Genomic DNA, 13,489 nt, shown 5'->3' with positions numbered 1-13,489 from the left:
CCCCCCCGAGTGGTGAGCCATATAAAAAAAAACAAGAAATTGTGTCTTGATCGCCTTAATAGTTTAGAGTTAAACAAAAATGGAAGAAATAATTTTTTTCCTTCTTGTTGGAAATTAAGCTGAAGATGAAACCGGTGCCTTTTCCAGCAAAAAGAGATCGAAACCAGCAGCTCTGGTTTAATTCTGACAAATAATGAAGTTGGAAATTCACCACTTCTCCGGCGTCTTCCGAATTCCCAGTCTATCACCCGGATCTGTAAAGTCTCGCCGGCGTGCGCTGCATACACAAGAACAGATCGTTGGATCTCTGAGCGCCTCCGAGGGTGTGACTGACAGTTTGCTGCTACAGCTGAGCAGAGGAGGGCTGCCCACATGGCAGCAGAAAAAATACAAATAAATAAAAAAAACCAAATGTCCCCGTCACCTTTTCTGTCATTCCTAGACATGTTCTGCACAGTTAGAGAAGCAGGTGACAGATTTCATCCACAGCTGACAGATGACAGTAGAGCCGAGCAGAATTTGGAAGCATCATTTTTGCATGTTGACCTACAGATTTATGTGAATATGCATCAGCAGAGAAGCATGGTTACGCATTAGAATGCACAAATTTGACTTTTTGGCTCATTTCGCATGCAGATATTTAAGATGAGTTAGCATGTGGCAAAAACTTGTGTTATTTTTCAGATATTCTACCTCGAAGCACAACTCTTTTTCTAGATCATGAAGAGAAACCAGCGCATTTCCTGTGTGATTTGGCCAAGTTTTGCAGGCTCAGGTTTCCCTGTGGAGAGGGCATTAACAGATACTCCATAGAGACAGACTGATGAGGAATGAGAAGAAAGCAGAGCAGAACCACAGCGCATCACACAGACGTGCAACAGTGTTAAAAAGGCTCCAGCCTGTGAGGGAAACTCGGGTTAATTGAGTTCTATTGAAGGAAAAGCATATTTAGGATGTAATTAAAATGTGCTGCATTATCGTCAGTGGCAGTTTTGCAAGCCTGATTAAAGTTGGCTTGATTGGGATCGTTTGTGTGTTCAGCTGAGAGGTGATGGAAACGCATTAGTCACTGAAAAAGCGTCAACGCATGGCAAAAAAAAATAATGACAAAATAACCATTTTTATAGGAAAGTGTGGAAATGATCCAGTCGTGATGCACAACTCCGCAGACAGCAATTCCAAATTGCCTCTAACTGTAAATGCAGATTATAAGCAGGGCAATTTCACAATTAACGACCATAAAGAGTAACATATAAAACCTACCAACAGTGCTGGGGGAACTCATAAAAACCTGCGCAGGTTAATGTGCAGGGGGACAATAAATAAGCTTCTCTCTACCTGGTCTTGCTGTTGAGCCGCTTTCGACGGCGCATTGCCTTCCTTCGCCGTGGTCATGGTTCCCTACCGCGGGGTGACAAACTGTTGTTCCCCTCTCGGCCAAGAGGAGAGGGAAAAAATACCGGCAGAGAAAGGTTCAAGAAGAAAACAGTCTATTCGCGGAGCCTGCAGGCAGCGAGTCAAGGTGCGAAATGACAAGAAGGAAAGAGGGAGAGCAAGAAAAAAAAGGAGGAGGAGGGAGAAAAGATTCAGTAGTCAGTGGAGGAGAAGGAGGAGAAGGAGAGGAGAAGCCGCGCATCTCCGCTTTAAACGCTTCATGCGGGACTCCGCGCGAGACATTCGATGTTCTGCGCGCGCGTGCACAAGCCGGTGCCTCCGCACGTTGCGCGCGCGCAGGCATGGCCCGCAAATCAGCAGAGGGGAGTGAAAAAACTCCACACGAATGTCCATCCATCCATCCATCCATCCATTTTCTTAACACCCTTGTCCCTCAGTGGGGTCGGGAGGTGCTGGTTCCTCTCCAGCTAACGTTCCGGGCGAGAGGCGGGGTCACCATGGACAGGTCACCAGTCTGTCGCAGGGCAACACAGAGACACACAACCATGCACACACACACTCACACCTAGGGGCAATTTGGTGAGGCCAACTAACCTGACAGTCATGTTTTTGGACTGTGGGAGGAAACCGGAGTACCTGGAGAAAACCCACCATGCACAGGGAGAACATGGAGACTCCATGCAGAAAGACCGGGGCCGGGAATCGAACCCAGAACCTTCTTGCTGCAAGGCAACAGCTCTACCAACTGCACCACTGTGCAGCCCCACACGAATGTCATGTAGGTGTTTATGCTTTTAGCCTAGAGAATATTTATGACGTCCAGGGGCGAAACAAGGTTGTTGGAGGTCCAAAGCACAACTTCCTGTGGGCCCCCCACTGCTAGCTAAGCACGCTGCAACTACATCTAAATGTGTTTTCACACCTGATGGTTCAGAATTGGAACATTTGGTATATTTTCAGCTTTCACAATGCACTGTGTTAAACGATCCAAGATATTTGAAAACCCTGTTCCCCTCCTCACCTGTGGTGGCGCTGCACCAAGAGCCACTGAAGAGAAACAGCAGGAAGGAACTTCATGAAATGTAAACAAAAATGGAACGACATCAGATTTTAGCGGCTGTAGGATTCCTCTTCTGTCTTTAGCAAGTCATGGCAATCCAATTATTCCAACAACTCTAAACACGCACATTTGTTCTGGTTGCATTTAGCCAGAATGCCCTGCTCTAAAGTCCACTTCCTGTTTTTGGAGCATTCACATAATGCATTTGAAATGCACCAGAATTCACTTCAACCAAACTGAAGCCTCAGGTTTGTAGTTTTGGTACACATTCACACCTCCCCAAACGAACCACAATTTCTGGGCAAACAAAATTGAGTCCAACTGAAGTGAACCAAACAGGGCTGATGTGAATGCACTCTGAATAAATCAGATTATCATCAACACCTTAAATCATTTCCGTTTATTTAGATGATCATGTCTTACAGTTAAAGCTGCTAAATACAGTCACTGTAAAATATACAACATTTATTTTGTTCTGGTTTCTAGTACACTTGAAATAAGACAAAACTGACTGTTCAGCATGTCAGAAACTCTAATATTGATTAAAAAGTACTAGTTCCACAACATAATAATACATAACACCAGAAGTTACGCTAGACTATTTTGCTGTCAGCCATTTTGACTGGCAGGATTTTAAAATAATTCAGTTTTTACCCCTCAATTTTGAAAAAAGATAACTCAAAAGTATTTAATGTCTATTCATTTTAACAAATCAACCCCAAACAAGCTGAATTAAGTACATTTATGCAGTAAAAGTTTAACTTTTCCACTGTAACTACGAATGATTCACACGCTGTGGCCTGAACACACAGGCTCACTTTCTCCTGAAATGCTCCTTCAATCGTCTCCAGTGGGATCGTTGCGGAGCCTGTTTTACCGCCGTCGGATTGAATCTGCGCTTTGCTGGAACTACAAGCACCACTTCAGCCAAACTTTTGAAATCAGGGAACATTTTTCCAATTGAAGTGATTTAAAGTAGGCAGGAGTCTCTGAACGAGGGGCTTCCTGATCACTGGGATGAAATCCTAAAACATGATTCCAGCTGCGAGTTTTCGTGGCTCCAGAACTCACAATTTAAGATGCTTGAGTCCAAAATGATGTTTCAACATCACTTTCATCAGATCCAAAGTCAGGACGGCCATCTGCCAGATGTTAGAACATCTCAACTCCTCTGCTCACAACCTTTACGAGAAGCCGATTTATTTTTCCAGCAACTCCTGTCACTGCAAAAAATACCAACATCTTAGATGAAATATGGAGCATCAGGAGACAATCTGGCTCTCAGGGAAACTTGGCTGTAGGCAATATTTGTAACTTTCTGAGGACTTTTTGGGCTTAAACTTCACAATTAACCAAAATTAATACCTGAAACGTTTACCTTTTGATCTGAATTATGGATTGCAGTATTGATGATGCTGCATTCTGCTGAAAAGGTTTTGGGCGGTTAATTAAATCGTTCTGGGGATAAGGCTGACATTACCAACAAGAAAACAAAACAAAAAGAAGATCCTGCACAAATAATTGTAGCTCCAGGTTATTTTTTATTGTTTTTACAGTTTTCGTCTGGACATCCGACGTCCTGCGTGGAAGAAGATTAGAGCCACTGAAGAACGAAAGAGTCACTACTTCTGAGTTTTTCACAAAAAGTCTGAATTATGACTTCAGGTTGAGAAAAATCAGATCCATCCATCCATTTTCTTCCTCTTATCCGGGGTCGGGTCTCGGGGTCAGCAGCCTCAGAATGGAGGCCCAGACTTCCCTCCCCAGCCACTTCTTCCAGCTCCTCCAGGAATCCCAAGGCGTTCCCAGGCCAGCCGAGAGACGTAATCCCTCCAGCGTGTCCTGGGTCTCCCCTCCTCCCGGTGGGACCTGAACTCCTCACCAGGGAGGCGTCCAGGAGGCATCCTGACCAGATGCCTGAGCCTCAACTGGCTCCYCTCGACGTGGAGGAGCAGCGGCTCTACTCTGAGTCCCTCCYGGATGACCGAGCTTCTCTCTCTAAGGGAGAGCCCAGCCACCCTGCGGAGGAGGAAACCCATGTTGGCCGCTTGTACCCGTGATCTCGTTCTTTCGGTCATGACCCAAAGCTCATGACCATAGATGAGGGTGGGAACGTAGATCGACCGGTAAATCGAGAGCTTCGCTTTTGGCTCAGCTCTCTCTTCACCATGACGGACCGGTACAGCGCCCGCTTCACGGCAGACGCTGCCCCAATCCGCCTGTCGATCTCCCTTCTTCCCTCATTCGTGAACAAGATCCCCAGATACTTAAACTCCTCCACTTGAGGCAGGACGACCCCCCTGACCCGGAGAAGGCACTCTACCCTTTTCCGGCTCAAAATCAGAACCAAAAATGAAAATTAAAGTCTTAATTTTGAGAAGACGTCATTCTCTTCTGAATTCTTCAATTTACTTTGGAGGTGTAGCAGAAAACAGCTAATCGTTTTAGTATCGTTTCGTTTCAGTACTGGACCTCTAATTATTTCAATAATCCTTGGTTGTTCAGTCTGCATGCGCTCACTAAAAAACATGAGGTTTCTTTTAAAATCTGGCTTATTTTCACCAAACTCTCAGCTTGTGGGTTGAAACGCAGCGGAAATGATCCTCGTTAGTTTGGACAGAGCCCTAATCAAACCCCAACACGCTGGCTCAAAATCTCTTCTGTGAATAATTGGAACCAAAAAGCAAAAACAAATCATGTGGAGGGAGTCGATGACTATTAAAAACAAGGAGGCGGCTTGAAACAAAGTTTAGCTAAGTTGTAAAATCTTGGCAAGAAGTAGAAAAAAAATGTTAACACCAAATGAAATCTTAACAGCATTTCCCCAATAATCTTTTCACTGCTCGTTCCATTAATTACATCTGCAGGAGGTGTTGTACAATCGCCGTTAAACACAGGGAGGAAATGACTTACTTTGATTTGTTCTGAGATGTACATGGAGTTAATTAATACCCCGACTCTCCGGCACGACTCCTGTATACTGCAGGTCTGCAGCTGTTAATTAAAGCCAGGTGGAAACTGGGCGAAGTCAATTACCTCCGAGTCCCGAAAGAATATCTGTTGTTTCATGTGACCAGCGGGGCCAAACATGCAAGAATGTAAAAATGAGCTGTTCTTGACAAAAACCAGGTGGTCTCAGCGGAAATCAAGCACTTTCAGTTTCACTTGGATGAGATTTCGTCAACTTGTGGAAAAACTATCAAGCTTTCCAGATGCCTTCTGCTCGGTTTAAAGGAAAATAAAGGAGCAGCGACACAATAACGAGCTTTTTTTTGCATGTTTTTATTTTGTCAGCTCTTTAAAAAAAATGCAATCAAGCCTTACGAGTTCATCTTCAAGGCTCACATTTCAGGTAAATCCGCCGGGGGTTTGGGAGGTTTCCATGTAAAATCGTAACGGCCTGGATAAAAATGACCTTATGGGCAGTTCTGCAAACATGACAGAGCAAAACCAAGAATGAATCCCATGAAAAAACCCTGTTCTGATAATAATAGTTCAAATTTTGATTGTAGATGCAGTATTTGTTTTTTACCTTAAGCTGTTAAAGTATGTAAATCTTATATATAAAAAAAAGTTTTTATTTTTCACATATTTGTTGAAACTGTCACCATGACAGTTTGTCATGAAACATATAATTTGGGGGAATAAAAATTAAGCTCAGTGCTAACTAGAAACAACCAATCATAGAGAGGAGGCGGGTCTTAGTGCTGTCAATCACAATCTGATTTGGTGCTGCTCATCCCCTATCCTGATGCTACAGCTAGCATAGCTTGTTGCGAATCATCAGGCTAGTTAGCGTAGCCACCGATGATAAACAGTTTTCTTGTAACGATAATTTGTTTCTCCACCTTTTACACATTCAGCAGCGTGTATATAAGGATGATTGACAGCGCTACCACCCTCCTCTTGGCTCTGACTGGTTGTTTTTGGTGCATTTCTTCAGAGGCCAATAGCAGCTGAGGGAGGAGGTGGAGGAAATCAACCTTTTTACAGATTATCTGCCTCATAAACAGTTTTTATCATCTCAAAAGTTGCAAACTGCAGCTCTGCGTTCACATCAAAAACGACAAACTGCATATCTTCCACTTACATCTCACCTGTTTCCAGAATGTTTCCTGTATATTTGTGAACCAAATGTGAGATTTTCCTTTGTGAACATTTTGTCCAGCGGTGGTTTTCATCCTGGAAGGTATAAGAGCAGGTTTCTGTCTGCTCTTATAGATCCTGCAGCTCGCTCCATGTTGGGCAACACGCCTCTTTGAACCCAGACGGCTCATTAAAATGTCAGACCATGAACCGCTCTTTCTACAACAGACTCACTGAAACATCACATTAGAAAGTTGGGTCTCTTTCCGTTCCTCTAGTTTAACAGTTCAGAAAAATATTGACGTTTTAGGGAAACTATTTGTCTCTACAACTTTCCTCTGTTTTCGTTTGTTAGTCGTATAAATGTTTTAGATTCAAACCAAGATTTACTGAATACTGCAAATTAGCTGCAATCCCTTGATTTAAGCCATCTGTCAAACTTGAGGCCTGTGGGCCAAATCTGGCCCGCCGTAGCATTTTATGTGGCCCTCTAGATTCTAGACTAAACACTTAAATGTTTTATCAATCAAATCGATGCAGTTTTTATCTGTTTGCTGCCAAATTATACCAATCTGTCCCTCGAGTTTCTTGAGAATTATTGTAGAAATTCACACAAAATCGACAAATCCCCAAACTTTTTGCGCTTATATTTGTGAGTTTATTGCAGATTTTTCTCAAAAATTGTCAAAAACTTTCTTACTTTTACTAAACAGCTGCTTCAGCTTTAATTAATATCAGATTATAGTTCATGACCTATGCAGCGAGTTATAAAAAGTCACATATATCGTCATAAATAAGCGCTAATATTTCTACATTTATACTACAAACACTTTGATTTTTATTGCAAAAAATCACAAGAAGTATCACAAAATCCCGGAGGGACCGAAAAGATGTTCAATAATATTTGATTTTAAGAATTCAATGATATTTCAACAGTTTGTGATCAGGTTTTATCAACACATTCTGGCACAACCGGCCCTTTAAGAGCATTTGGCCCAAAGCAAAAATGAGTTTGACTGATTCAGACGCCGGCTTGCTGCTGGGATTTGGGTCGTTATCCTGATGAAGCCCATCGCACCAAAACTACGTTTGATATTTTCCTGAAATATTAGTTTCACAACAGATGATCCAACTTTAGTTCATCACACAATATTTTCCCCAAATCTTGGAGATTGTGATGTTTTTTTAGGGAGTGTGGTACAACCATGTGTTGTAAGTTCATCATGGGATTTGGTCAATTGAGTGAAGCTGAATGAACTGAACGTTTCTTCGAGTCCTGAAGCTTTGGAAATGTCTTTGTGAGCCTTTACGCCTACTTCATGTTGTCAGACAGGTACTGCTCAGGTGACTAGCTAGCGAAAGGTTTCTAAATATGTGCTAATTCATGGTGAGTGGCATTTTCTTTCCTTCATGAAAAATGCTTTGTGTATTGAATCAGGTTATCTTTGTCTGACTCTAATATCTTGTGAATACAAGAAAAAGCTTGGGGACATCAGATGAGAGCAAAACAGTAACAACACACCACAGATGCTAATATTTAAAACCTGTAATGTTACCATCCGGTCCAACAGTGTGCAAAAAGAGAATAAACCAAAGTTCTGATGAACGAGGAGGAATAAAAGCAACCGAGTTGCAGAAACACTCCATGGTACGGATGATGTATGAATCCAAAACGGCCCCTCAGCAGCCAATCAATCAGCTCCAAACTAATGGCGGCCATTTTCGGCCGCTGCCCTTTGGCTCGTGACGAATGCGCCAGGACTGCGGCGGCCGGGCGAGACAATAAGCACCTCTCAGTGGTTTGTGTTGGAGTCGGTATACAAACTTCCCTGGTCTGATGGTGACGGATGGCGAAGACGCGGCGGTGATGAATGCTGCCGGGTTGGCTCCGCTTAAACACACCATCCAGCAAAGTCGGGAATTAACTGCAGGATGGTGCCAAACCGCCCGGGCGAATGGAGCCATCCGCTCCATCCTGCCTCATCATTCGCTCACCAACGGCATCCAGCTGCCAGACCTCCTGAACCGAAAGCACTTTTTCCTAATTAAAGCTTCAATGCACTCAATAACTGTCGCTTTAATTTCCAAATAATGAACAATTATTCTTTGTTTGGCTCGGGCTGCAGCTCTGGAAGGGGAGCAGAAAAAAGAAACGGGGTTGGTGCATTAATAGAGATGATTGGCGTTGCTTTAAGTGGCGTCTCCAATTAACCCGGCAGCATTCAAGTCTCGACTGTGTACCTACGCTGCCTCAGTGCAGCCAAGAGATTTCCTAACTGACTCGCCGGATATCTGGTGTCTATTACGTGACGGGAATGTGGTGAACGCTCAATCCGAGGGCGAAGGGGATCAAAAGAAAATGGATCAGGATAAAAAAAATAAAAAAAAAGGGAAGAAAGTTTCAGAAATGGAGGATGTGTGGATCTGAAAAGCCACCAGAAATGATTGCATGGGCTGGATTTTGGTAGCAAAAAGCCCAAAGGTCAGGCTCTTCTGTGAGCCCGTCCACAGGAAGGAAACGTGCAACAACACACCCACTGATCGACAAAATAAAATCCAAAAACACTTCCTTTCCTTTTCTTTTGGGGAAAAAAAGAAAATCAGTTACACTCTGGCAGAAAACTCTCTGCCACTGCATGCGTTTGAAGCCATCTATCAGATTTATTTTATTCCTGCATCAATCCCTTCAATGCAGCGAGTCCCCAGCGCTGCGAGTAAAGGAGACGCGTAACGGATCGGCTCAGAAACAAAAGCCTTTTCTTCATGCCTTTCCTTTCTTAACACGGGGCTAAAACACGTTAAGAAAAGATGATTTTTCCCCCTAAAATACGATTTTTAAACCTGCACACAGCCAAAATAATCACTCTACTCTGCAGTGAAACGACTACACTGGCTCTGACATCACCCCAGAGGTCTGGAAATGGCGTGTTCGGTTCTCTGTGCTTCAATTTTCTCCTTGTATTTGCTTGACGTATGATGGCAAGCATTAGAATATTGGAAGTAAGCAATTTCTTTTCCATCAGCTCCTGTTTGCTCTCTCCACGCGAATAGCCTTCCTGCACACTGTGACATTTCCTGGCGCCAACAGCCAGACAGACACGGGATACATGAGCGCGCAGTTTCCCTCGTCAGCACACAGCACTTTCTGCCAGGCATGACTGATACTTCACACCACTCAGCTGTGAAGTATCAACAGAGTCATGCCTCTGTTTCCGGGAATAGGCCAAGGTGCACAGCTGTGGCGGCGAAGCAGAAACGTCTCTTCAGGATGGGAAAATAAGACCTGAGGATGAATTCACCAAGACTTGCTCGGGTTTTTTAGCACCTGCTAGCTGCTCCATCTTGAAATCGCAGCGCAGAGTTTCTCCAAACACGAATATCACTCATGAAAACGCAGAGAGATTTCCTTTACTGTCCCACAACGGAGAAAAGCAGAGTAACAACAAATAGAAAATTATGTGAAAAAACAATACAAATACTGTACAGTAAGGCCTAAACTTCAACGTTAATACTATATCTACATTTATTGGGGGTTTTTTTGAATGGCAATAATTACAGGTGTGACAATAACTTCATCATTAATTTAAATTGTAATAATTTAATACTATAAGAAATCTTTCACGATAAATGATACGATCTTGCAACAGACTTGAGTTTCTAAAATCTTACTTTATGCGAGTCTAAATGTCTAAAAGTTTAATTTCTGTAAAATCGTTAAAGCATGTTTGTTTGTTGTTTCCAGAGCGTATATTGGGATCAAGAGCGTAACTTATGCTGCTTTAACAATGCCGTTTCCTTTTTCTTCTTCTTCCTCCTGCTAAATCATCAGAAACTGAAGCTCAACACCAGCCTACAGTTTGAGCGCCCCCATGTGGTCACACTCTTTTTAGCTAAATTACTTAATTATTTTCTTCTCAAACCAGATTAGACTCTTCGTCAGTATAATCCTCTGGATTAGGCGTCTCAAAGTTTGTATAAGACGACGACTTTAAAAACTATTTAAACAACTGCAGAAAAGGAATATAAATAATCGTATGACAGAGGTTTGTCGATAAATAAATATTTTATGTAGTTTAAGTGCTACAAAAAGCTCTGGTTTTGGAAAATCTCACATTTTTTGGTCTAATTCCGATTTTTAGCCCCTAATTGGATTTATAAAACCTAAAATAAATGGTGTCAGCAGAGTCAATCCTTGCGATTGAGATGGATACTCTGTAAAATACGAACGTTGTTAAACAACACAGACATGTGCTTTGTAATAAAAGCGATGTGTTTCTTGGGTCTTAACAGTATTATCTCTGCAGAGCTTTTGGGAACATCCTCGTTGCCTGGAGCGAAAATAAAACGAGCATCTTGACGGTTTTTCATGCTCGATTCTGCAACTCTCCTTCGCCGTGTCTGCAATTTGCAGCAGCAGGTTACATCTTTCTCACTTTTTTTGCTGGGATTTAGTAAAGCATGTACTCTGTTTTTCAAGTTAAATGGACAATCTTGTTTTTTTTCCTCACTTTTCCAGCCTCCTTCTCTTTTGTTGGATTTAAGTTTGGGGTCCCGGTGGAACAGAAAGAGCTGGAGCCTTCACCTAAAAGAAAATCCTCTGCTTCAGCGCGTCCTTCACTGAATTCACCGCCTGTGGTGCAGAATTTAATTCATCAACTCTGAAACTAACTGATTACATACAACCTTCACCTCTACCTTTAAAATATACAGCAGGAATGTAAAACATTAATCCATCTTTTGTGAAGTCTAACTTGGATTTGTTTTGTGGTTTTTCTTTTATCCACTCCAGACTCCAGACTGATTGAGAAACATCTTGGAAATCATCCGCTGTGGCTTCCTGCTTTCTGCAAACTTCAGATTTCAGATCCAGTTGGAGTTTTTTTACCTCACCAATGGAGGCACTTGATGGAAATGCTTTTGAAACCACAGTTATTCTCCTGCTACTCCCCAATTATGCAGTAATTGGAGTCATTACTGCCACTAATTTTGTGCTCTCGTTCTGTTTTTTTTAAAAATAAAAAGTACTCTTGGCTCGGCGCTTTGGCATTTAGCTGCTCCTCCATTCTGGACGGCGCTGTGGTCGACATTAACTCTGTTCCCTTTGTTTTTCCTCCTGGATTTGTTCTTCTGTGTTTAGCTAGCTGGACAGAATCATTAAGCGAGCTACTGCTGCCATTACCTGTGTGTCCTGGAATTATTTTACCCTAGAAAGTAAATATTCACCATTTGATTTTCCTTCCTGATGTGAATTACATCTGAATTTAACTGGATAAGGGTTGGATATTTGTTGTGTATCGGTGCACCTTAAAGAAAACAAATGTAAAATACATAAAAACAATAAACAGAAACCTTTGATGGAGCTTTTGGAAATCATGAAAACAGAAAAATAAAGTCAAGGGCCACAGATGCAGGTGGCGTTTGGTTGCCGGCCAATACTCCAAGGAAGTAAAAATGTTTTCACCGTGTTATTCAGGTGCAACTAACGCTGCTGAATAAATCATAAATGCAAATACTGTGACATTCTGGATCTTCCGTGCAGCTTTGTTAGAAGTTCTTCTACTGATAAACTCTGCTGCTCAGGATGCAAATGCATTTTCCTTAAAAATGTGGAGTCATTTAAGGGGAAATAAACTCCTGCAGTGATTTAAAATATGCAACCAGGATGCATCGTCACAAAACAGGCGAAACTGACCACAACGTCTTAGTCAACCATCCTCTAAAAACATTTATAACTACCTGTTTAAACAGTTTGCAGCCCAAATATACCTGAATATGCGTTAGCATGTAAAATGGGCAAATTTCCATCCTTGATTATACAACCAATCAGCATCAAGGAAAATAAATGTCGTTCCCTGATTGGCTGGCTTGTAGTTATGTAGCTTTGGGTCTTTCAACGCCTCCAGCTGCATTTTTATCACATATTCAGATATCAAGGTTTCCCCCAGAAGACTTGCTAAGCCTGGTGGTTGGATGTCAGGTCAGTCGTTCATCCAGAGGCCTGCCGTGTTTTTGAGTTAAAAAATTTATGAGAAATTTGAAAATACCACTTGATAAATATGTGTCATCAAAACCTTACTATAAAGTCTTAAGAAAAGCAAACATTTTAAAAAGACTTAAAAAATAAGCAATGCCAAGTCTGGTGGGGGCCCAAGTACAGCCTGGAGGCCCGCCAGGCTCATAATACCCTGGGGGAACCCTGGATATATTCCAAGAAAGAAATCGTAGAAAATTTGCGTTGTTCACTTTAAAAGTTATTTAGTTGGTTAAAATAGTAACTATGCCACCTGCTGGCACAAATCCATAACTAATCTGAGATTTGTTCCCGACACGTTGCACTTTGGGCTTCTGTGTTTATTAATTTGCTTTTAATGAATTTGGTGCTAAAACTGAGTTTTCTGTTTGGTTTGACAACCACCTTAATTACACACTAATTATTTTTGAGCAATGTTTGATTTTGAGTTCAGACTCATTCTGTACAGTTTCTGCTTGTTGTTTTTATTCTCACCTTGCGTTGAATGAAATGGTCTTAAAAACACACAGACATCGTCTCGCTGTGAAAAGGGGCTCCATTGTCATGACAACGACAGCTGCTTTGTGCTAAAAATAAAAAAAGAAAGAAAATAAATTGGATTTTCTCAGGATTCATACTTTTTACTTTGCATCTCATAACACGCTTCGAAAACTGATCCCACTTTGAATAGCTACTTGAAATTATCTTCAAGCGCATCTGAGGGAGAAAGCAGGAACATCTCAGCGATGAGGCGTCGGGCCTAAAGTGCAGCACTAACCCGCTTTTTGTTATTTCCACACAGCCTAATCAAAGAAACTGTGATTAATGGCACTATCTCACGCGCTCTTTGAGGAGATGACAAGCGGCGGATGCGGCTGAACATCAGCTCTTCAAGGCCCGACACTTCCTGGTACAAGACGAATAATAACACGCTTTCC

The 13,489-nt window shown here is 42.2% G+C and overlaps 1 protein-coding gene across 6 annotated transcripts in view; it reads right to left on the bottom strand.

Moving 5' to 3' along the window:
- Window positions 1-13,489, bottom strand: part of dpp6a (dipeptidyl-peptidase 6a) — a 301,390-nt gene that overhangs the window by 120,190 nt on the left and 167,711 nt on the right. The window contains exon 1 of one of the 6 annotated variants that reach the window (XM_008396390.2): window positions 1,339-1,692. The exons of the other annotated variants lie outside the window; for them this stretch is intronic. Coding sequence (XP_008394612.1) covers window positions 1,339-1,395 — 57 coding nt within the window. The 5' untranslated portion in view covers window positions 1,396-1,692. Of the gene's footprint in view, window positions 1-1,338; window positions 1,693-13,489 lie in introns of those variants that run through there. 6 annotated transcript variants of the gene reach the window in all.

Source organism: Poecilia reticulata, linkage group LG20, assembly GCF_000633615.1.
Source record: "Poecilia reticulata strain Guanapo linkage group LG20, Guppy_female_1.0+MT, whole genome shotgun sequence".
In the NCBI taxonomy this organism is placed as follows: domain Eukaryota; kingdom Metazoa; phylum Chordata; class Actinopteri; order Cyprinodontiformes; family Poeciliidae; genus Poecilia; species Poecilia reticulata.
Note: the sequence above shows the minus strand (reverse complement) of the source record. Positions and strands in the feature narration are given on the sequence as shown.